The 25,985-nt window shown below is 41.3% G+C and overlaps 1 protein-coding gene across 3 annotated transcripts in view; it reads right to left on the reverse strand.

Moving 5' to 3' along the window:
- The window catches only part of OCA2 (OCA2 melanosomal transmembrane protein), a 336,400-nt gene that overhangs the window by 195,212 nt on the left and 115,203 nt on the right, over nucleotides 1–25,985 (reverse strand). For 2 of the 3 annotated variants that reach the window (XM_074965648.1, XM_074965656.1), the window contains exons 7-9: nucleotides 12,713–12,867; nucleotides 11,236–11,318; nucleotides 10,723–10,876 (exon numbers count right to left, since the gene is read on the reverse strand). In XM_074965648.1, the coding sequence (XP_074821749.1) occupies nucleotides 10,723–10,876; nucleotides 11,236–11,318; nucleotides 12,713–12,867 (392 nt within the window). The remainder of the gene's footprint in view (nucleotides 1–10,722; nucleotides 10,877–11,235; nucleotides 11,319–12,712; nucleotides 12,868–25,985) is intronic. The other variant, XM_074965665.1, reaches the window with a different exon arrangement.

The raw sequence follows: 25,985 nt of genomic DNA on the forward strand, positions 1-25,985 counted from the left end.
TCTCCTTCTAGGTGCAGCCAGGTAACATAATTGGCCTCTTAAGCCCACAACATCCATTCAGGACTTGTATGGGGTACACACCCCATCACACTCCCTCATTCATTCCCTTCCCCTCACTCTTTTGTTCAAGGAAGAAATCATCTGAGCCCCAACAAAGGTGATGAGTGTTTTTTTCAGTTTGAAAGCTTATGTGCATTAGAAATGTGCGGTGTGTGTTCCAGCACCTTGTTAAAATTTTAAGACTTTATGTCTCTCTTCCCTCTTGATTGCCGTGGGCAGCACGGAAGCTGTACAGCCGAACTCAATTAAGCTAATTTAATGTTCTATTGCCTGTCTTGACCAGTTTAAAAAAAAACCCCACAAATACAGCGCAAGATAGGGCACACATACACTTCACATCCCTTCTCAAATTCAGCAAGACCGTTCCACATTAATAAGGCAATAAAGACTCAAACATGGACACTTTGAAAGCAGTTTTTACACTTGGTATTGAAAATATCACATCCCTATTATTAAAATACCTAAAATACCTCTACCTAAGAGGAGTCTGGACAAAAGCATCTTTTATAGTTCACTATGTCACTTAATTCCTAGAAGAGCAAGCAGCACTATCCAAGTGGTAACATTTCTATCTCATGAATTCTTAATGTAATGCAATTTATATTTCATACAGTACTATAGCTGTACAGTCAAACCTAATGATGAGAAAGGAAAGGTTACTCAAAATAAGAAAATCCAGGCCAAAAAAACTCAACCGCAAAAGATATTTAAAATTATTTAAACAATTAGAGAGGTAATGCCAGGGATAGTACTATAGGGCCAACACTTAGTTTGAGTTAAAGAAAAAAAAAGTTAAGTTTTCTCCTGTTTTTTTGTTTGTTTGGTTTTTTAAATTTCAATTAAAACAGTAATTTGGTTTGGATTTTAAAAAATTTCTTACAGTGACTATAACCTTCTATGCCACATTCACATCTCTTTTGAGGCTGCTGTAAGATCCTACTTCATTTGCAATATTGCAGAAATTGTAAATTCCACAATATTAGGCTTCCACCGCAATTTAGTTTCAAATTAGCTCTGCACAGTTCACAATTTTGCATACATTTTGAGGTTTGCAACACACACTGTTTCCCCATTAGTACACTAAATGATCTTGGAGAGTTTGGGGCAGGGCTGTAACCAGGGCAGCGTGAGTAAGGCAGCCACCCAGGTTGCAAAGCCATGGGAAGGGGAGGGGGAATTGGAGCAGTAAAATGATGAACAAATGGTAAGGGGTAGATTGCTTCAGCAGGCAAGGTATTGCCTGCCTTACTTCTGCGCTGTTGCTGGCAGTGGCACTGTCTTCAGAGCTGGGCACCTGGCCAGCAGCTGCCACTCTCTGGCTACCCGGCTCTGAAGGCAGCACCGCTGCCAGCAGCAGCACAAAAGTAAGAGTGGCAATACATGCTTCCCGCAGGGCTCTACCCCCTACCAGGTTTTTTTCACCATTTTCCCAGCCCATTTTTCCACTCTCCCTCCCCCCTAGCTTTGCACCCTGGGTGGCTGCCCCACTCACCCCACCCTGGTTACAGCCCTGTAGTTACACCGAATTCTCCGGATATCCAAAAAAAATATCACAGACATAACATAACAGTTGGGCGTTTATATCATTCCAGCAATTTTTCCTAAATGAATAGGTCTACTGTGCCTTACTGCTATTAATAAAGGTCCATTATTACTTTTCCGCGATTTTCCATCTCTTGTCCGCAATTCAGCTGCAATTATTTGATGATCATCCTGCAATTCAGGTAGAATCTTAGGCTGGTGGCAGCCAGTGACTAAAACAGCTCCCCGTGCAAGATAGAGCAGCCACAAGACTGTGATATCTTACGCTGGCTAAAGTGGTTTCAAAGGGACTATTCTACCAGACAAGGATCCTTACCTAAAAATGTCACTTCCCTGCCTGCAGCCAGCCCCTACCTGCCCCTTGCACCAGATTTACATCAGCCCACAGTGCTCCTTGCATCAGGAGAACACTTCAGATATTTATTTAGAGCAGCTTTAAGGTTACTTTGAGTTTTTTCCAGTAGTACTAAGTGTCCTTTCCAGGGCTCAGGATCTGGCCTATGATTTCTAATCTGACACTGTCCCTTTAAAAGGCTAAAAAAGAGGAGAGCTTCAGGCCAGGTTTTTGTGCATGGATTTCACGTTTAGAATTCATCCTCATTGGATTCAAATCCATGCACGTTCAGCATCTGGATTGGGGAGGGCAAAATACGGCCTGTGGGCTGGATTTGGTCCGTCAGGGCTTTCAATCCAGCCTGAGGGATTGCCAGCCCCGTGGTGCCATGGGGCTAAGACAGGCTCCCTGCCTGCCCTGGCCCCACGCCACTCCCAGAAGCAGCCAGCACCACGTCCCTGCAGCCCCTGCGGGAGGGAGGGGTAGAGGGCTCTGTGCACTGCCCTCACCTGTAGGCACCACCCCCCCCACCACAGCTCCCACTGGCCGGGCAACGGAGAACCACGGCCAATGGGAGCTTCAGGGGTGATACCCGCAGGCGAGGGCAGCGCGCAGCGGAGCCGCCTCCCTCACCCCACCCCCAGGGGCCACTGCTGGACATGCTGGCCACTTCTGGAAGCCACGTGGAATTAGGGCAGGCCGGGAGCCTGCCTTAGCCCTGCTGCATGCCACTGCCACCCCGGAGCCACTTGAGGTAAGCGGCACCGGGCCACAGCCCGGATCCCAAGCCCCTACTGGACCCCAAACCCCAACCCCCTGCCCTGAGCCCCCTCCTGCACCCCGCACCCCTCCTGAACCCCAACCCCCTGCCCTGAGCCCCCTCCCACACCGCGCAATCCCTCCCACACCACAACCTCCTGCCCCAGCATACAATTTCCCCACCCAGATGTGGCCCTCGGGCCAAAAAGTTTGCCCATCCAGATTAACCCCGCCTAGTGCCAGGTCTCTTGATCTGGTAGCTCTGGTACATGGATTCTTTTCTCATCTTCCCCCGCTAACAACGTGCTCAAGGACCAGAGATGAGCAAGGCAACATATTGCTGTCTCCTCCAACCATATGGAAGGCTGGCAGGGCCAGTAGTTTCTTCTCTTCACCTTCTCAGAGAGGCTAAAGGAAAAAGGAATCACAAAGATTCTTCACTAAGAGGGGATGAGCAGCACTGGTGATCTTCACCCCATTTCTTGCCCAGACCAGGAGCTGACTAACTATTCTCTTCCCCCTTACCTCACTAAAAGCATGGAAATGGGAGCCAGAGTGAGACATCCCACTCCCAGCAAGGTCGGACAAGGAGAAGCTAAGGGGGGGTTCTGCTTTGTCCTTTCCAACAAAGGCTATGAATACTCCCTCTCTCCTTACATAGTTGCCACCAGTCCTCTGGCAGAATATGGAGGGATACTCTGATCTGCACACTGCTACCTCCATTTTTAAGCAAAAATAATCAGTGGTATAAGAACCCATGCTGAGTGCACTGATCTTTGATCCCTAGCTCTACCTGAGCACTGGGAAAAATCTCCCTCAACATCGGCATACCTTACTTGAGCCTATTCAAATCACTTGCTATTATGAATATTTGGCATATTAAGAAAATATTTTATTCAGTTTTCCCATCTAAGCATTGCATAAAAATTGACTCTACTTTGAGTTCAAGAAATTAAATCTAACAGATGTATAATCATAATTTAAACTTGTTTATAACATGACTAGAATATGGAAGAAAATTGAACTTTTTTTCCATTAAGTAATAAAAATTGTGACCATAAATCTATGTTTCATTAAGTAAGCCACTGTAGGATTTTAGAACTCAACAATGCACTTGTGTGTGTCTATATTTTAATCAAAGAATTCAATTACTCAATGTTACTCAAGATGCTAGATTATTAAAACATCATTTTAAAGATCATGGGAGATTTTTTTTTAGGATTACCTGTAAAACAGGATAAGAAATTGAACCTCTGGTTCCTCTGATAAACCCAGTATGTTGCGGGGTTCTCAAAGAATTTCAAATATCTGCTGGTATCATTTTTCTGCCATTAAAATTGATATGTTGTTAGTTTCTTATGTATAATGAAATAACTACTGTGTTGCACTTTATTTTTAACTTTATAAAATACTTTGTAAAACAGTTTAAAATAGCAATTTCATGTCTGTTTCTGATAACATGATATTTAAGTAGCATAAATAGTTACAAACTGTGGTTCTCTCTATTAGATTTTAATTTACAATAGCTAAAGAGAGGCCTTATTTAAAGGAAATACTGAACAAGGCCACACAACTAATTATTCCTCCCTACTAATGATCTTCCCCCCTACATTAAATGTATCAACCACACACATCTTCCTATGGAGCTATAACTAATTATTTGCCTAATATTAATATAATTTGCCTAATTTATATAAATCCTGAGTACCCAAGGACTAGGTAGTAGGGTGTAGTATCTTCTTCCTCTAGATCACTGATTTTCAACATTTTTTTACCTGCGGAACCCAAAAAAATTTTAAATGGAGGCACGGACTTCTTTGGAAATCTTAGACAGAGTCTGTGGACCCTCTGGGGTCCATGGACCACAAGTTGAAAACCACTGCTCTAGATCACCAGTTCACATCCAACCCAGTAGGTGTTTGGTGGCCTACATAAAGTAAGTTGGAATTCTCAGCCCACTCTCGAAGTAACATCACTACCGGCATCCTTCTTGGCAGTCTCAGAGAAAAAGCCAAAGAGCAAATGGCCATGAAGACTTTACTACCTTTTTTGATTCCTAAAGCTGGTAAGTCTGTGTTGAACTATATTGGTGGGGCTGTGTAGAAAATGTTTGCATTGATGCTGCCCGTGCTAAACAGAGAACTTCAGTTTCTAGTTCTATCAATCCAAAACCCTTCATTAATCGTAAATCATTTTCAAAAGATATATATTACAATTAATTGTATTATATTTATTATAGTTAATATACATGTAATAGGTAACCATAATATTAGCAAAGTGTGAAATACTAGTATATAAGGACAGAAGGGCAAAAGTCAAAGATGTTTTACCACCACAAAGTTGAAGGAAACAACGGGATCAGTATAAGATTCTATACATGTTAGTTTTACTGGCATATGCTCTGTCTCTAAAAATAACATTCTAGTGTTTATTGAATTTGAGTTAATGTGATAGAATTAATTATTTTAATTACAGAAATAGACACAAGGCTTAACTGAAAAGGAACCTGAAAGAAGAGTGGATATAGAACAGAGATTGATGCAAAACCAAGACACCTTCTCAGTAAACAGATGTAATAAGTTATCAGGATTTCATTGCACTCAGCGCCAATTTTTCTGCTTGACTCTTTCAACTGGAAGTAGGACTTCGTCATATTTCTTTACTGAATCCTTAACCTTGAATTTTCTGAGTTTAAATAATTTAGTATTTTCACTCAGAGGATTTTTTAAAATGTGCTATAAGTGTTTTTAGGGGCAATATATACACAACCTTAACTCTAAAAAATGTGTGTGTTGGACCTCAGATGTTCTTGTCAACTGCTGGAAATGGCCCACCTTGATTATCACTACAAAAGGTCCTCCCACTCTCCTTCTGGTAATAGCTCACCCTACCTGATCACTCTCGTTACAGTGTGTATGGTAACACCCATTGTTTCATGTTCTCTATGTATATAAATCTCCCCACTGTATTTTCCACTGAATGCATCCGATGAAGTGAGCTGTAGTTCATGAAAGCTTATGCTCAAATAAATTTGTTAGTCTCTAAGGTGCCACAAGTACTCCTGTTCTTTTTACTTTCTCAGTGTGATTCTTTGAAAATCAACATCAATTCAATATTTCAGATGTCTGTATCTCATTACAGATATCTTCATATAATAACATCAAACATATTTATGTCTCAGCTTTTCTGTATCACTTATCAATCATGAAGGGATCACAGAGGGCAGATATGAGAAGAAAAATATAGTTAACCTATTACACATTATTCTTTTTAAACATACATTTGTTCGATTTCCTGTGTAGTTGCAGTGACTCACAACCAAATGAAATACTCCATACTTGTCAACAATTCTACATCATGATACAAGTCTTTTACTTTAATTCCACACATCATAAGAAGTGTGGAGTTCACACACGCACACAGAGTAGAAACAAATGCCAAGGTTCAAAATATAAAATGTAACATGGTAAAGTGTGTTTTTCAAATGAAAAACCAAGAGAAGAAGAAATTAAAACAGGAGCTATTTCAATAAAATAAAAGCAATAGAAACTCGAAATACACCAGGGTAACAGATCAATATTTGAGGAAAAATCAACTTAAAAAAATCAATGCAAAGTTATTGAAGGAAAGGATGGTCACACGAATAAAGGAGACTTCAAACGGAAAATGAAAGGTGAGATGGCCATAGAAACTAAATGGATTTAAGCACAGTTGCAGAATGCCAGCTCATAAGGGGACAAAAAGGTTGTATGCTAGAACATTGGCTGTCTGTGGTAAATATAACAGAGTCCAATAAAAGCAAAATGATTGTGAAGGTGATTTTCCTTTTACAGGAGGCTGGTTTGAGTTGGATATTGTAGAGGTGGGGGTTGGTTGGGGTTTTTTGGGGGGTGGGGTGTGTTTTTTGCATATGTAAGATGTGACCAATGAATCTATCTTTACTTGTATTGCAATTTAAAAATAAAAATCCTTAACATGTCTTTAAGAAGCTGACTACAAATCGATATAATGACAATGTCTTGCCTGAAGGATAGCAGATCTAACAGACAGTATGATTTCTACCACAGTGCAGTATCAATACTAGGTACAACTTCTACTTGTAGGACAACCAGTGTAAATCCAAAGTAACTCCCCTTTGCGGTCAACACAGATTTACAATGCTGTAATAGAACAAGCGGCAAAGAGTCCTGTGGCACCTTATAGGCTAACAAACGTATTGGAGCATGAGCTTTCGTGGGTGAATACCCACTTCGCTGGATACATGCAAATAGAACAGAATTTGGTCCCTAGTGTGAAATTCACAAGAATATGGTTTGGGACGATGATTATGCACTTTAACAATGCACTTAAGTTTCTAAATCTGAATATTTTACTTCATCAGAACACCATTAGTTTCACACTACAAAATTATCCCCACAATCAAAATGGTGAGGGATGGACAAATTGGCTTAGGCAAAATAAGAACCAAACTAAACTTTTGCCCATTCCCTGGACCGAGCCTTTTTCACTGAAATCCCAGTTCCAGGGAAATCCAAGATATTGATTGCAGCACCGAGCCTTTTCCACCTCCACCACAAAGGTTTCAGAAATGGGAGTCACTGAAATCCAAGTTCCAGGAAAGTCCAAGAGAATGACTGCAGCAGAGACCAGTGCACAAGGGTGAAGCTAGTCCTGCCATAGTTAATGAGCTGCTGCTGGTAGCACAAGTTGGGAAGAAGACAACAAAGATAAATGTAAGATGCTACACTTAGGGGGGAAAAAAAGAAGTGCAAAAATACAGAATGGGGAATAAATGCTTGGCAGTAGCACTGCTGAGAAGGATCTAGGAGTTGTGGTGGATCACCATCTCAACATGAACTAGCAATGCTATGTTGTTGAAAAAACCAAATGCAATTTTAGGTTGCATTAACAAAGGCATAGCATGCAAATCATGGGAAGTGATAGTACCGCTCTACTTAGGCCTCAGCTGGAGTACTTTGGCCACCGCTGTATAGGAAGGATGTAGAGAAACTGGAAAGGATCCAGAGGCAAGTGACAAAGATGATCAAAGGGATGGAATGCAAGACATCTGAGCAAAGGCTGAAGGAACTGTGTATGTTTAGTTTGAATAAGAGGAGATTAAGGGGGTTCATGTAAGTGGTCTTCAAATACTTGAAAGGCTGCCATAAAAAAGATGGAGAAAAGTTGTTCTCTCTTGTCACAGAGGGTAGGACAAAAGGGAGTTGGGGTTCAAACAACAGTGTAGCAGATTTAGATTAAATCTCAAGAAAAACTTCCTAACTGTAAGAACAGTAGGACTATGGAACAGTCTGCCTAGAGAAGTCACGGAAGCTCCTTCATTGGAGGTTTTCAAAAGGAAGCTAGATAGCCATCTGTACTGGATGGTTTAGACACAGCAAATCCTGCATTTTGGCAAGGGCTTAAAATAGATTGCCCTTGCAGTCCCTTCTACCCCTACGATTCTATGATTCTAAGAAAGGGCCATCAGAGTGGGAGTGGATTCTAGGGAATATGAGTTTTCCATAGAGGATCCAGTACAAAACATGACAAGCAGGAAAAAACTCTTGCTTGGTGAGGAAGGTGGCCTTGTGTTTATACAGACAACTCAAGAGGGCACCAAGAAGGTACGGTTCTGAGTTTTAGATAAGCTTCTGAAATTTTGGATCTTTATCCAAACTTTCATCCATGAAAAAAACTGGACAAAGTTTGGGCTGCGCATTGGCCTCCCTCCCCAGTTCAGAGCTCCCAGATATGGGAATAAATTAATGTAACCATTTAAATGGCTAATCCTTGCGTAGCTGGTTCTTTCCTAACTTGGCTTTTCCTGTTCATGTTAAATGTTATTGGTCAGATGCAATATGTTACATAGTCTTTGAACACAGGTAATTAACTCTCTTAGACCATTTTTTCCTAAAGTCACCTTGCTTTTTTTTTTAAAGGCAAATTCAAAAGATAAATATTTTACAATGTCACAGTGAATCAAAACAGTGAGCTATAAAAATGAATTAAACGAAGATCAGAGAACAGTAAATTGATAAATGGAAATGAGTAAAACAAAGGGAAAGTGTAAAAGACAGAAAAATGAAAAGCGGCAGAAATGTACAAAATGGAAAGTAGTGAAAGATTATCTCTGTAAGACTGGGAATTGATTTCTCTGACAGCGAGAATGGAACAATAGAGCACTAAGAACTGAGAAATCACTACTCTAGAAGCCACAGTTTTAAATGCCGCATGTAAGTTAAGTCACTGTTTATCAATTATGTCACTCACATTCTGCAAGTGATTCGTGGGGAGACCAGATAATCATCATATTCTGTTGGAATGTTGATTGTCCCCTTTGATTTCTGCCATTTAAAAGTTTCTCTGTTTGTCACTGGAACAAATACCATTTTGAAGGCAGCTAACTGCTGATACAATGAAAGACTTTACCATTTTGCAAACTCAGATATAGAATAAAAAATAGTTACAATAGAAATATGACAAAAATAATTTTTCCAGTTTTTTATTGCTGTTTCTACCCTTGAATCTGCGGAAGTAGTTCCACTGAAGCACACATCTCAGGGTAGAATTAGTCCCTTAATATTTTAGCAAAAAAACCAGCTACAGTTATTTTAAACATTTCTCTTAGGAACAATAAGAACATGCATGCATTTCCAGGCTTTATGGTCTAGTGTCTGCAGTCTCAGTCCCTGAAAGTTTTGTTGGCTGTTATGACTTGTGAATTCTTCACGAGTAGCCTCTAACTTGCAAACATCTGCACACAAAAAAGCCCAGTCACCACACAAATTCAAAACCTAATGTTTTTGCAATTGCTAAGGACTGCATATATTTTGGAGAATAAAAGCAGCATTAAAATGTATTAAGGTTATTTCAATGATGTGCTGCATATATTGATGCTTTTAAATCAAAATCCAATATACCATCCCCCTTCACACTTAGTGTATTGAGATAACACATCTATAAAGTACACAGAGCCAGTTTTAGCCTCATAAATAAACCTCCACTCCTGAAGTGAATAATCTAAACTTTTAACCCTCTGTCACATGGCATCTGTCTCTGTTATTGAAATTGGATTGGAAGAAAGGTATTCCTTATCTTATTTAGCATTTTAATGGGTAACAGTATGAAAAAGATCATGATGATGGATAGGGAAGAATAATCAGCAAACCAGACATTGCCATTATGAGACACTCCATAGACCTGATTCTCCTCTCACCTGCACCAGTGAAAATCAAATGCAACTCAGTTGAAGTCCATGGACTTCCACCAGTATAAAAGTGGTGTAAATGTAGAAGGAATTATTTCCTATGTCTCATCTTTTAGCTACAGTATATTCATGTTGTTATTTACAATCCAAGAAAGACTTGTTGAATGGCAAAACATAAATCCTGTACCATTTCTCATATGTCTACCATCTTGAGTCATGATATAAGATATTTGAGTTAAACTGGATATCTAGTAGCCTTGGAATAAATGTTTAAAGTTCTTCATTCCTTGACTTCCCTCATATTAACTCAAATCCTCTCCTTCCTCCCTAAAGGATGCACTGTAGGTATTTCAAATTGTCATTGTTTCAAAAATAAAAGTAATGCTTACTTTACTGTTTTACATGTGCAAAAGATTTCTATTTTGTTCTGAGGTATCTTAGAGAAGGGAATGATCAAAGTGACTTTTTAACTTGTGTCAGTTATTTGCTTTTGACTTGAGATCTTATCCACCAAGTTTCAACCCAGACTGACTTTGTTACACAGCCAAGTTAAAAAATATAATGGAAATACCACAAGATTCCTATAGAGAGAAATATCCAAGAACTGCTCAAATACTATGGAGGCAGTTAGTAATAACCTACTAGGATCAGTTGCCACTCATTCCAATTTCCTTCAACATATTTGGGAGTCTTGTTTGTGCCCTAAGCAATGTCTGAAAGTACTGGAAGGTTTCAGATTCAGAAAGTATATTAAACTGCCAAAAAAGATACAAAAGCAGACACACACACACGGATACACAAAGTGCATACACTGGCTTACCTCCAATATGATAAGCACATAAACGCCTGCTAAGATGACTGATGCAATTGTTACTTGTGTCTCTATATTTGCATGAAGGTACTGATGCTTCATGGAGAGAAGAACAATTTCAGACTCCTGTAGGAAAGCTTGAATGTTTACGGAGATTGCATTACTGTAGGAAAAAAAGAAAAGTTCTGCTTCCTTACAGAATGAAATAGCAACTGTTGTATTTTTTAAAATACTGTAAAATTGTTTCATTCGTTAAAATAAAAAATGTAAAGCAACTTTTATGATACTTGAATACCAGATTGTAAATGCCATGTCTTGGAATGTAACTTAAGTCCAAGAAGTGGATAGGATGACTGTATTGTAATTAATTTTAAAAAACTAGGAAAGTTTATATTTTACTGACAGTCTGAAGAATTAGAAAATGATGAAATTTAGTAGTTTTGTTTAAAGAAAATAAAATATATTTTCATAGCATTCGTCATCAGTTTATACAAACTTTTATTACAGTTGGTTTCTGCCAACCTGTTAAGTATCTCAAAGATTCTAGTTGTGATAACTTGCTCATTTCGTCTTGAATTTAAAGGTAGAGTCCAGTTGTATACGATCTGCAAGAAATTCAATTTAACAACACCAGTAATTAAAGATCAGTAAAAGCGGTGCATGGCTCTGTTCAATTTTTCTACACATTTTTATTTTGGTGTCTACACAGTTGTGTCTAAACTCTGGTCTACATCCAAGATGTATGGAGATCACTGACCAATGGAAACTGCAGCCAGAATTTGGTCCTTTACATGGAGAAATGACTACAAAGAACTCAGGAAAAACAGCTTCTGCAACATTATATGTTGCTGCACTCTGGTATGTGGGCAAGTTATCTGAATGCACACTGGAGTGTGTATTTCAAATATGGGTGCAGAGATTCTCTCTCTTTGGAGCCAAAAAGGATTTAAAGAGACAAAGTCCAGTCAAAAATCGTAGCCGAGATTCCTCATTCCTGCTCTGTCCCCTTGTCTCAGAGGAGCAGCACAAAGAATGAAAAAAGCAGTCTTAAACACCCAGCTGGGGATACCTTTGGAAAAGGAACCCCTGGTGGCATAATGTCAACATAGACAATTTTTAGCTACCTGCCCTCACCCCAGTGTCCTGGGCAGTCCAGGGAAGTGTCCAGCAAGAGGTGGGTGACTGGAGCAAACGGTACTCTGGCTATCCTAAGCTAGCAGAAAGATCTCTTGGGGATTGTTACAATTGGTACAAATTATAGCATCCCTCCCATCAGTAAGAAATGCTGATTTAACATTATAATTACCTCGACAACATTGCGCCCAGTGATGTGACTTGATGAGCTAATGGACCTGCTTTTATTAGCTTATCCATAGTAACCATGAGTTTGTATGCAGTTACAATGCTGATGATGAAGGTGTGATGCAACAACAAATCACAGGCCACCCATATACACAGAATCACCCCCAAAAAAGTAGGTGTCTGTGGTCATGGTTATTTTTTAAACTATGGTGCTTCTTTTAATTTTCATGCATTACATGTGCAGACACATTAACACACATTATAATACTCTGATTTGTCTCTCCCTTCAGTTAATCAGCTCATTTTTCATAAAATCTGTTTGCATAAGTGCAAAAAAGCACCTTAAGTCTGTTTCTTCGTGTGCTTCTTTCCCCCAAAACCCTCAAGCCAAATTTCACTAATTTGATTTCTTCTTAGACAAAAGTACTTGTATGTTAAGTGTCAGGTCAGAGGGAGTTGTCCCCAGAGCTCATTAAGTTCCAAAAAGAGGGGTTAAATGCAATGCTGAAAGGTCAAGATAAAATGTAATTTTACTATTTACGAATAACATAGCCAATGCCGACATCAATGTACATTTCACAGCAAAACCAAAAATCCATGTAATGTTGATGGAGATAACCCAGTATCAGTAAAAGAAAGGAATCTCAAAAGACGTGACACAAAATTTCCAAAGACAATGATATGCAAAAACCATAACCTGCGGCTGACGTCTCCTTCTAGATCCTGGGTCTATGTGACCAATTTGCACTACTATGTATTCCTCTGCCCGCCAATCAACCACATCTGCTGCAAAAGGTCCTCCTAATTCTAACTTCAGCAGGGCGGATTCACGAAAATCTGTAATATTTATAGCTGATGGAAAACCCGTTAAGGGTTAAACTTCCAGTGGTAATTATGTAGGATTACACATTATATTGAAATACAGTATAGTACTTAACTCAAATGGAAAATGCAATATGAGGCAGTCTCTCAAATGCAATCTAAACTATTCTCAGAACACAACCTATGTAAAAAGATTCCCACCCTGTGAAATGCAGTTATCACAGGTAGCCATTTTTTTTTAACCGTGGTGCTAGAAGCCCACTTCTGGATGAGCTGTGAATGTGGGAGGCAACTGTATCCCCACTCCTTCCAGTTTAAGTTACAGGCTGTTTTGTTGCTGTAAACTTGCAACTAGATGGAAAAGGAAGTCCATGTCGTCAAGAACGAACAATAAACAACAGGTTTCAGAGGAGCAGCCGTGTTAGTCTGTATCCGCAGAAAGAAAAGGAGTACTTGTGGCACCTTAGAGACTAACCAATTTATTTGAGCATAAGCTTTCATGAGCTACAGCTCACTTCATCGGATGCATGTAGTGGAAAATACAGTGGAGAGATTTATATACATAGAGAACATGAAATAATAGGTGTTACCATACACACTGTAACGAGAGTGATCAGGTAAGGTAACACTGGAATGCGTTACCTAGGGAGGTGGTAGAATCTCCTTCCTTAGAAGTTTTTAAGGTCAGGCTTGACAAAGCCCTGGCTGGGATGATTTAATTGGGGATTGGTCCTGCTTTGAGCAGGGGGTTGGACTAGATGACCTCCTGAGGTCCCTTCCAACCCTGATATTCTATGATTCTAAGGTGAGCTATTACCAGCAGGAGAGAAAAAAAAATCCTTTTGTAGTGATAATCAAGGTGGGCCATTTCCAGCAGTTGACAAGAACATCTGAGGAACAGTGGGGAGCGGGGGGAAATAAACATGGGGAAATAGTTTTACTTTGTGTAATGACCCATCCACTCCCAGTCTCTATTCAAGCCTAAGTTAATTGTATCCAGTTTGCAAATTAATTCCAATTCAGCAGTCTCTCGTTGGAGTCTGTTTTTTAAGTTTTTTTGTTGAAGAATTGCCACTTTTAGGTCCGTAATCAAGTGACCAGAGAGACTGAAGTGTTCTCTGACTGGTTTTTGATTGTTATAGTTCTTGACGTCTGATTTGTGTCCATTTATTCTTTTACATAGAGCCTGTCCGGTTTGGCCAATGTACGTGGCAGAGGGGCATTGCTGGCACATGATGGCATATATCACATTGGTAGATGTGCAGGTGAATGAGCCTCTGATAGTGTGGCTGATGTGATTAGGTCCTATGATGGTGTCCCCTGAATAGATATGTGGACACAGTTGGCAACGGGCTTTGTTGCAAGGATAGGTTCCTGGGTTAGTGGTTCTGTTGTGTGGTGTGTGGTTTCCACCAATTACAGGTGTCATGACCCACAGCTCCTGAACCCAGGCCTGTAAGGGTCCTGGGAAAAGTCACACCTCATGCTCTGCTCCTGCTTCCCCGGCTTCACTTCCTGGCATCACAACCCACCTTGACTCCCAACATCTGACTTGTGGTTCCTAACCTCCAGTTTGTGTCCTGCCTCTGATCCCCTGGTATCCTGACCTGGCCTGACTCCAATTCCTGAATCATGGTTCCTAACCTTACCAGTTTGTCTCCTGATTCTGACCTCCTGGTATCCTGCTGACTCTTGACTCCTGTCTCATGACTGTGGACTCTGGCTTTTAGCACTAGGTCTGGCTGCCTACAACCCAGCATGACAACAGGCTTGAATGACACATTTGAAATCCCGGTTGCCATTTAGAGCAGGAGGCACACATTGATTTGGGCATCATGCGGGCCGCTCAGTAAAGATGTATATTCAACGTGCAGCCAACAAAAAGTTAGGATACATAAGGAACAGGATGGGAAATACTGAAAACAGTATGCTACATGCTGATGTAACTAATCTGGAATTTGACTTTTTCACAATTTCACTTACAAATTTTCAGCACTGAGGCTGTGGTTCAGCAAAGCACATGTTTACATTTAAGCACATCATTAAATACTACTTAAATCATGGAATTTATAAAAGTGCATAAGAGCGTTGCTGAAGTAGGGCCTTATCACCCGACGTTTAATGGAGGCATTTTACAAAGAGATGTAAAAATGTTGCAACATTATTTACAAATTCATTGCAGCCAATTAATTTGTTTTCCAGAAAGACATTTCACTGCCCGTAGTACTGAGAGGTTTGCACAAGGAAAGAAAAAAACACACAACTTAGAATTTTTAAAGCATTCTTACTAGTTTGAATACCTATAGGAGAGCACATTAGCTGACTTTTAAATGATCTCTAGTAAAATAACTGAAGTTATCCCGGGTTGACCACGCTCTGAGCGTTCCAACACAGAATGTTTGGGTTTGATATTTGAAGTTCCTACATCTTTACAAAGAATTAAAATGTTGCACACTCATTAGTGCTCAAGAGAAAGGCTGAATGAGCATGGACACTGAACCACCCTCCTGTGCCAAAAAAAAAAAAATAGGTCTCTCCACGTCAGGGTTTATTACCAGTGCATAAGGAGGATGCATGTACCTCTGTACCCTGATTTGTGGAGAGAAGACTGCAGTCTCCAGAGCTGTCAGAATATCTGACACCTTTCCCAGGCAATGTATCCACTCAAACGTTTGTTTAAAAGGGATAATTACACAAGATGGTGAATTAAAAAATGCAAAGCAGCAATGAAGAAGTCAGCACTTGTTCCTTTAAACAAATTCCAAACAGGAAAATTCACATGTTGTCCCTAGCAAACTTGATATTACATTTCTCTTCCATTGCTGCAGTTTTCCAGAGTTGCTTGCTGTCACAGTTTCCATACTCCAGTGCAATGGCACAAATCTTTATTAAACCATATCAACAGCTCTAATGAGAGGCATTAATTATTGTCCTTCAAAAGTCTTGCTGACCTGTATTCATTAACCTAATGACTTGGGGCACCTTTGACAGCCATTATGTACACCATTATGAGTGCAGTCAATTATTTATTTCTACAAAAAAGCTTCAGGTGCATATAATTATGACAGCTTCCTTCCACACAATACATCCAACATAAATCCTGTAATTATACAGATGACACATTCAGGAGCTACTACAGAGGAAACAAAGTCATCAGAAAAAGGAAAACTTATTTTCAAGGTATGCACAGTGGTGCCTTCATACAAAATATTTTCTTCCTACACAGCTTTATTTTTCATTTGTCACTGTTCAAACATGAAACCATAAGAAAAAGCCCTAGCAAGAAGGTCCTATATTTGATCACACATGAAACTTAATAACTTTCACAGGTCTAAGCTGAGGAACTTAAATTGAAGTCCCATTGGGGTTATCTCGTTCCAAACAATACTCTGTCTCATCTTTTTTTCCCCTGTTATGTCACTGCAGATCATAGACTGCATCTAAGATACAATCTGATGTTCTCAAAACACTTCTGCTGTGGGAAAACTAAAGCCATGCTTCTGAGTCAAACTGGGATCATTTTCAAAGGTCTGATTTGAATGACGTCTGTTCATTTTAATGATTTCAGTGCATTGCTAACTGGATTCATTTCAGAAGCTTATCAAAGCAAAGTGATGCGCAAAACATTTGCAGGGAAAGACCCAACTCACACTGAGCCTGGGGTCAAGGTTCATTATCGTCCGTGCACCCGGAGAGAGGAATTTTTCCCAATAGGGGAAACTGGCAATTTCCTTTCCACCCAACAAGCCCAGGACTCTTTCTTACTACAGCTCCCTCACCGCAAAGCACAGGAAAAAGGCAGGGGGGTATGCAGGAGTTTCTGTGGTGGCTCCACAGCATATGGAGGTTCTCTGAGAAGGGAGAATCCTCCACTGGCTTTAGCAGCTAGCAGCACCAGCCTCTTCCTGGTGGGGGTGGGGGGCTGAGGTGGGCCTTAGCGCCCCCTTATATGGTTCCCCACCCCCAGCTCCTCTTCTTTCCCCCCCGAAGACCCGCGCCCAGCCAGGCCAGAAGCTGGAGCCAGGCAATGGTAAGAGCTGCCCAGGGAGCCTGGGCCACCCTGGGGAGCCCCAAACCCCTCCACCTGCCTTGGCAGCGTGCCTCGGGAGTGGGGACACTGGCTGGGGACTTCTCTCAGGCACCCCAGCCCCTCGCCCAAGGCAAGTAGAAGGTCCAGGGCTCCCCACAGCAGCCTGGGTTCTCTTGGTGGCTCTTACCATGGCCTGGCTCTGACTTCTGGCCTGGTCAGGGGGAAGGACCTCAATGGGAAGAGGAGGAACAGGGGTGGGGCCACAGTTCTGGTGCCGGTAGCCCCCCAACTTCTACACAGGTTCTGGCGCTCCTGTGGGTGTCCCCAAATTGGCCGGGGGCCCTGGCCATGGGCCCGTGTGTTAATCCACTGCTGAGCACACCAGGAATCCCCGGGTTCTTCTGGGAGTACAGGAAGTATTCTGATTCCTACTTCACCCACACACGTACATTCCCCTGCCCTTGCTATGGCTAGCAGTGCATGAAGCCCACAAGGCATCCCATAATGTTTAGCAAAGTGCATCAGAATACCTAAGGGGTTCCAAAGTAACTCCATGCTAGGAACTCCGGGGTTTCACTTCCTAGCATATATAGTTGTTACAGAAACCCTGAAACTTCCCTTGCTAACTCCCTCAGCCATATGAGCTACTGACCCTCAGCTGAGCAAAGAACTGGACGCAGCAGAACCCTGGTACAGGAATCAGGCCTCTTGTCATCTCAGAAGAGACCATGGATTAGAAGGGAGGCAACTTTCAAAATTATCCTTTCCACAGAGATCAAAGATGGGAGCAATGGCCAGCAGTGTCCCCACCAACAGTAGGAGTGGGCCACAGCCACACATTATCTGGGTGTTCCTCTAGAGGTGATACCAGGGATGTTGGGGGAGGAATGAATGAAGGGCAGCTATGAGTAGGAGGTTTCTTGGGGGATGGAGGGAAACGTTTCCTTGGAGGCTTCAGTTTGTTAAAGTTCACGGCTCACTTTTTGCCTAATATTTGTACTATTAGTGCATTTAGGGTTCAATCCTGCAGGGTGCTGGGCACTCTGGCCCCAATCCAGCAAAGCACTGGGGTACATGCCTCACATTAAGCTTACGCCTAAGTTCTTTGCTGGATCAGAGCTAGAGGGCTCAGCACCTTGCAGACAGTACAAATGAGTACACGGGGACACTTAACATTTGTTCTGCAGCAGGAAATCTGAGAAGTACACACTGATTAAACAGAGCTACGGCAATAAAAAAAACCCCAAAAAGGCAGACACAAAAGATTAAAAAATCCTATTGCATCTCTAGTCAGTCACCAAGACTATTGTATCTAAGAATGGGAAGAGGGGTGGGTTAATTGGTTATTGTTCAGGGAAAGGAAAAACGTTTTTTGATATTACTGATGAACATCTGCCCCCAGCTCTTCATGGCATGATGATTAAAAGGTTTTACAATGACCTCTGCCTGCTCCATGACTGAAGTAATTGCATTGATCATTCAATCTGTGATTTCGAAACTCATGCACCTTCAGCCATAATCACGGTAACTAACACCCTCAACTTCTCTCTCCTCTTTTTTCCTTCTCATTAGCTTATATCTTCCCCCCCCCCCATACACCAAAAAACTCTAAATATTTTTGTTGAAAATCACTGACCAGAAACACTTTGGCCTCATATCTTATTGGTCAATTTAAGAGATAGTTGTGAATTGCTCAGAACTTAGCCACAGGATGAACCTCAAATATTGCTAATATTTATACAGTGGTGGCACAAAGACACCAACCAAGTTGGGGCCTCAAGTGCTGGGTATTGTATCAACACAGAGTAAATGGCACTCCTTCCTCCAACAAGCTTACAATCTAAAAAAGACAAGACATGACAAACAAACGGGTCAAGGAGGATGGACAAGAACTGGAAGTCATGGTATATGAAGAAAATTATAACTTAATTGGCATCACAGAGACTTGGTGGGACAACTCCCATGATTGGAGTACCAGCAATGAGGGATATAGCTTGTTCTGAAAGGTTAGGTATGGGGGGGAAAGGAGGTGATGTTGTATTGTACAACAAGAATGTATACACTTGCTCTGAGGTCCAAGGGGAAGTGCTGAGTCTCTGAGTGAGGATAACAAGGGGATAGAAAAGAGCGATGTTATGGTGGGGGTCTATAACAGACCACCGAAACAGGAAGAGGAAGTGGATGAGTCATTCTACAAGCAGGTAACAAGATTAGCTAACATACATGAGCTAATATTAATGGCAGATTTTAACTTTCCTGATATCTGTTGGAAGACTATTGCAGCAAAACCTAATACATGCTTCAAATTCTTAGAATGTGTAGGGGACAGCTTTCTGATCTTGAAAGTTGAGGAAACAATTATGGAATCTACATTTTGGATCTGGTTTTGACCAAAAGGGATGAATTAGTTGTAAACATGAAGGTGGTCGGGAACTTGGGAGGAAGAGATTGTGATCTGATAAAATTCAAGATCCTATGGAAAGAAGGACATGAGAACAGCAAAACAAGGACACTGGACTTCAGAAAGGCAGATTTCAACCAACTCAGAGAAGTAGTAAGCACGGTCCCATGAAAAGACCAATTAGAAAGAAAAGGAATCAAAGGAGGCTGGCAGTTCTTAAAAGATGTAACACTAGAAGCTCAACATCAAGCTATTCCAATACAGAGGAAAGATAAGAGCCCTGGGAGGCCAATGTGGCTGCACAACAAGCTTTTTAGCTATCTAAAAATGAAAAGGGATACATACAGGAAATGGGAGGAGGGGCATGTCACCAAGGAAGCATACATGGAAAAAGCGAGAGTGTTTAGGGACAAAATCAGGAAAGTCATACCTGGCAAGGAATGTTAGAGACAACAAGAAAGGGTTCTCCAAATATTTCAGACAAAAAAAAGATAGATAAGGGATGGTTGGGTCCGCTGCTCAATGGAGAAGGTGAGCGGGTAATGGAAGACGATAGGAGGGCAGAGCTGCTCAGTGTCTACTTTGCTTCAGTCTTCTCACAAAAAATAAAGTGACCAGACGACTAATGAAGTTACCATAGACAATAAAGAGGAAGGGATGCAGATCAGGATAACTATAGAACACGTCAGACCAATCTGAATGAATTCAAATCAGCAGTGCTGGGTGCTATTCACTTGACGGTACTGAAGGAATTAGCTGAAGGAATCTCGGCACCTCTGGCAATATTTACAAACTCATGGATGACAGGAAACGTCCCAGAAGACTGGAGAAGTGTTAACATAGTGCCCATCTTTTTTAAAAAGTGGAAAAAGGAGAAGCTGGGGAACTATAGACCAGTCATCCTGACTTCAATACCTGGAGCAATGTATAAAAGATTCAATTTGTGAATACCTGGAGGATGAAGGGGTAATCACTAGCAGCCAGAGTGGATTTACCAAGAACAAATCATGCCAAACCAGCTTGATTTCCTTCTTTGACAGGGTAACTGGTTTGGCTAGGGAGAATGCGGTGGACATAATATACCTGGATTTGAGCAAGGCTTTTGACACAGTTCCACATGACATTCTGATAATTAAACTGGAGAAATGTGGGCTATCCATTAAGTGGATACATAATTGGTTAAACAACCACAAACAGAGAGAAATTATTAATGGAATGATGTCGGATTAGAGAGAGGTATCAAGTGGGGTTCCATTGAGATCTGTTCTGGGTCCAGTGTTGTTTAACATCTTTATTAATGACCTGGATTTAGGAGTAGTGAGCATACTGATCAAATTTGCAGATGAAACAAAGCTGGGAGCGGGGGTTGCCAATACTTTGGAGAATAGAGCTAAAATTCAGAGAGATCTTGATAAATTGAAGAACTGGACTATTGACAACAAAATGAAATTCAACAAAGACAAATGTAAGGTGCTGCACTTAGGGAAGAAAAACCAAATGCACAAATACAGAATGGGGGATAACTAGCTTGGCAACAGCACTGCTGAGAAGGATCTGGGAGTTGTGGTGGATCACAACCTCAACATGAGTCAGCAATAAGATGCTGTTGCAAAAAAAAAAATCAATTTTAGGTTTAACAGAGTCACAGCATGCGAGTCACAGGAAGCGATAGTACTACTCTACTCAGCGCTAGTTAAGCCTAAGCTAGAGTACTGTGTCCAATTTTTGTCACCACTGTATAGAAAGGATATAGAGAAACTGGAAAGGATCCAGCAGCGAGTGACAAAGATGATCAAAGGGATGGAATGCCAGCCATACGAGCAAACGCTGAAGGAACTGGGTATGTTTAGTTTGAAAAAGAGGAGATTAAAGGGGAACATGACAGAGGTCTTCAGATACTTGAAAGGCTGCCATAAGAAAAATTGTTCTCTCTTGCCACAGAGGGCAGGACAATGGGTTCAAACTACAGCATATTAGATTAAATCTCAGGAAAAGCTTCCTAACTGTAAGAACAGTAGGACAATGGAACAGACTGCCTCAGGAAGTTGTGGAAGCTTCTTCACTGGAGGTTTTCAAAAGGAGGCTGGATGGCCATCTGTCTTGGATGGTTTAGACACAAAAAATCCTGCATCTTGGCAGGGGTTTAAACTAGATGACCATTATGGTCCCTTCTAACCCTACAATTCTATGATTCTAGTGTGCAGTGTGTAGGTAACAAAAAATAATCAGATGTGCTCAATTCTTAGCCAATCGGGGAAAGTAATCACAACTCACCACCTGCCTTGTCATTATTAGAGTGCAGTTATAGAAGAGGTGAATTTTGAGGGGTGATTTGAAGGACAAGGAAATGGCTTTATTGAGTCTGACTGGGAATTTCCCCAATGTATGGCAGGCACTGGCACAGGAGAAAGTACAAAGGTGCTTGAGGGGGAAGTGGACAAGCAGGTAATCAAGGCTGCTATCATCCACAGACCAAAGGTGGGAGCTGACAGCTCGATAAGGTAATTGGGATTCTTGTATGCTAAAGAGGTATTGTGCAATCCAACCAAATACCGTCGCCCCCTCATTTAAAGAAGAGTCTGTGTTTCTTTGACATAGTACTTATTTACCTTGCCTCACCTATTACAATTATCCTTAGTTGAATGCTTCTCTCCTTAACTAGAAATGTTTTGCTCCTATAAGAAAAGTGTTGCAGGTAATAACTTTTACACCTTCCTTTGCATTGTAGTTTTGAGATTCCTTCAAATTCTTCCAAGCTTTGAGCCACTTCTTTCCCACAAGACCTTGAGAAGCATTCAACTAAGGATAATTGTAATAGGTGAGGCAAGGTAAATAAGTACTAAGTCAAAGAAACACAGACTCTTCTTTAAATGAGGGGGCGATGGTATTTGGTTGGATTGCACAATACCTCTTTAGCATTCAAGAATCCCAATTACTTTTTCATTTCAGAAACCCTAGTTCTATTATGGTGCATGATTTGCTCCAGACCTCTGTTCTCTATTGCCTGTACAACATAAAACTTTGTATAGATCAGGGCAAAAGTTATTCGAAACACAGCATGAAGAGAAGCACAGTAATGAATGTGGAGAACACCTAGCATTTCAGAACCTCCTACAAAACTAAACATTATTTTCATTATGGGAGAAATACAGAAATACTTCTCTTGGGAGTCCATGGTTCTCTAATTAATGAACTCAGATCATCTGGGAGTACTGATGACTCTGCAGTCACAGTAGGCCAAAAACCCTTGTGTATTAGGAGTATTCACCCCTCAACTGAAGCATTGGGTTTTGTTAATGCATCACTGTATCTTTTCTGCTATAACCCAGTTCCCAAAGATGTATCTTCTTATCAATTATTGATGCTTTGCACTTACCTGCCTTTCATTCAAAGATCTGAAAACATTTCACAAACATGCCACAACAGCATTTTGAGCCTTGTCTCCTGCAAAAGAAGGCCTGTTGCTGTGCACTGGCATAGAATACCCTCTTGTGGCTGAATGAGCTTTTAAGTCAATAAGTCACAAATGATTTAAAAAAAAAAAAAAAGGAATAGCACCATCTCCATTTTGGAAAATTATACTAAATCCATTTAATTTGAATCAGGGCCAGTACAGAAACCAAATGCATTTGTGATCAAAATAATACTGAAGCAAATCCTACAGACATGGAAAATCTCCATAAAGTCACTGGAGGGAGTGGGTTTTCTGGCATTGCTTTTGACAGCTGCAGCCTAGCCGCCTCAGTGCTGTGTGCCAGATGTGCCTTGGTGAAATGAGCAAAAGCAAAGAGAAGCAGCAGTTCAAAAGGAGGGACATAGAAGATAATGGGAAGAGAGACAACTAGGTGAGGAACAACAATAGAAAGAAAGGGAAGGAGGGAGAGAAGATGGAAAAGAGGTAGTCATAGGTAAAATGAAAAGTGGAGAACATCAATCCCAGTAGAAATAGCTCCTACTGTCAGAGATGGGAAGCACTGCCTCCAACAAAACTAATTCTGGTGCTGAGAGACAGTGGGCATAACAGGGAAAATCACAAACATCAAACTGAAGCTGGAAAGGTGGAAAAAATACAAAAGGGGAAGAAGAAAGAAGGATATCACTGTTTTTGGCATGAAAATGCTTCCAAATTCTTGGTTTTTCATTGAAAATATTTTTCATTAAAAGTTTTCCAACCATCTCTAGAGTGTATAAGCCTCTGCATTCCCACATCAGCTACATTTCGCTTTCAAAACTTTAAGAAAGTTTAGCTCTTTCCTCTATCTCTCTCCAGCACAGTTAATTTTGAATTAGCTGTCCTGGCAGTGCCTGCATAGACCTTCCTGTCAGAACTGAATCATCATTATTTTTCACTGATCTCTGCCCTTTCCAAACAAGGAAGATGACAGAGTCAAATCTAGAGAGAGTAGTTCTGTACCTGGACTCATGGTTCTCTTCCTAACCAACCTTTGTGGGCAAATTTTGAGCTCACATACAGACTAATCTTGTGAAACGGCAAGTTCCTCACAAGATCAGACTTTTACAGGCATCAATGGGAGATGCATCCATGAGAGGAGAACAGGCCCATATGTTTCTAATTCACACAATAGCAGATATTAAATTGAGAAACATATGAGCCAGTGTCACAGACATAGCTGCCCCTTGTTGGCAAAGCATGCCACTAGGGATGTTCCCTGCCTCAGTTTCCCCTCACCTGGGCTTTCTGTGTCTCAGCCCTCTAGCTAGGTCACTCTCAGAGTTCAATTCCTTTCTGGGGTGACAAAAGTTCACACAAACAAAAGGTTCTTTCTTCTTGTTTGGGCTTCTCTTCAGCCCATCCTCTGGGCTCAGGTCCCAGGCTCTTCTAGGCTACTTTTAAGTCTCTTTGCTCTGGGATAGTGCTGACTGCCGAGCTGCTTTCCCTGCTCAGCCTCTCTGGGCTCAGCCTCTCTGGGCTACCTTTCAGTCTTCCCTGCTCTGGGATGGTGCCCTGACCCTGGAGTCTTTCCAGAACCTACTTCAGGGCCTTTCACAGGACCCCAACTTGCTCCCTGTGGTTCCTCCCTCTGAGTTCTCTGGCCCTTTTAAGTGGTTCGGGAGTTAACCAGGCTGTCACCTGACCCCAATTAATCTTACCCCCTTGGCTGGAGGCAGCTAACTATGACACAGGTAGGACTAACTGAACAGGGCTGCCTAACCCCAGGCTTCCTGGCCCTTAAAGGGCAGGCATCCCATCACAGTCAGGCTCTGTAGTGGAGATCTGTAACAGATCCTCATCCTTTGTAGGCCAGGCACAGAGGACATGTAATACACACTGTCTAGTGGGATGCATAAGTTCTCAGGGCAGAGACCTTTCCTATTGGTCCCTAAAGCACCATTCACATATGTAGCACTGTAGAACTAATATGGCAAACAATAATAATATGGAGGAAATGCAGTCATTCCAAAGTATGGTCTCTTCAGGAGAATTCAACAGAAACAAATACATAGAATCTTAGGACTGAAAGGACCTCAAGAGGTCATCTAGTCCAGTCCTCTGCACTCATGGAAGGACTAAGTATTATCTAGACCATCTCTGACATCCTGATGGAGATTCCACAACCTCCCTAGGCAATTTATTCCAGCGCTCAACCACTCTGACAGTTAGGAAGTTTTTCCTAATGTCCAACCTAAATCACCTTTGCTGCAATTTAAGCCCATTGCTTTTCGTTCTCTCCTCAGAGGTTAAGAACAATAATTTTTCCCTCCTCCTTCTAAGAACCTTTTATGTACTTGAAAACTGTTATGTCCCCTCTCAGTCTTCTCTTCTCCAGAATAAACAAACCCATTTCTCAGTCTTCCCTTCAATCTAGACCTTTAATCATTTTTGTTGCTCTTCTTTGGACTCTCTCCAGTTCATCCACATCTTTCCTGAAATGTGGTGCCCAGCACTGGACACAATACTCCAGCTGAGGCCTAATCAGCACAGAGTAGAGCAGAAGAATTACTTCTCGTGTCTTGCTTACAATACTCCTAATACATCCCAAAATGATGTTTGCTTTTTTTGCAACAGTGTTACACTGTTGACTCATATTTAGCTCTGATCCGCTACGATCCCCAGATTCCTTTCCGCAGTACTCCTTCATAAGTACTCCTTCCTAAGCAGTCATTTTCCATTTGTATGTGTGCAACTGATTGTCCCTTCCTAAGTGGAGTACTTTGCATTTGCCCTTATTGAATTTCATCCTATTTACTTCAGACCATTTCTCCAATTTGTCCAGATCATTTTGAATTTTAATCCTATCCTAATGATGATACCATGTATTATTTGCAAGCCTGGCAGTGCTTATTAATCTTTCAGTCTGTCTGTAGATGTTAATTCCCTATAGTCTAATACTTAGATTTCAAGGTACTAAAAACTCAGATTCAACACCAGAATATTGGTGCATTTAATCACTCACTAAATGTTCATGTATAATGAACAGCTCACATTAGTAGCAACAGAAGCATCAAATTAAATGTCTTCTTTCCTCACCCCCACATAGGTTCCAAAGAGTGGTGCCAATTAGAGTTGTCAGGATTGGGGAAATGAAATGAATGCCCCCTCCCCTCAAGGTTTTGGCACTTGCTCAAAGTTCCATAGGCTATGAAGCTGGGCCGCGGGGGAGATGCTCCAAGCACTTTTAAGCAGTGGTCCCCTCCTACATCAGTGTGGCTGCTGTTGGAGCAGTCCAGAGCATTGCTCCAGCTGTGTGGTTGTGA

The sequence above is a fragment of the Natator depressus genome, chromosome 1 (genome assembly GCF_965152275.1).
Source record: "Natator depressus isolate rNatDep1 chromosome 1, rNatDep2.hap1, whole genome shotgun sequence".
NCBI lineage: Eukaryota > Metazoa > Chordata > Testudines > Cheloniidae > Natator > Natator depressus.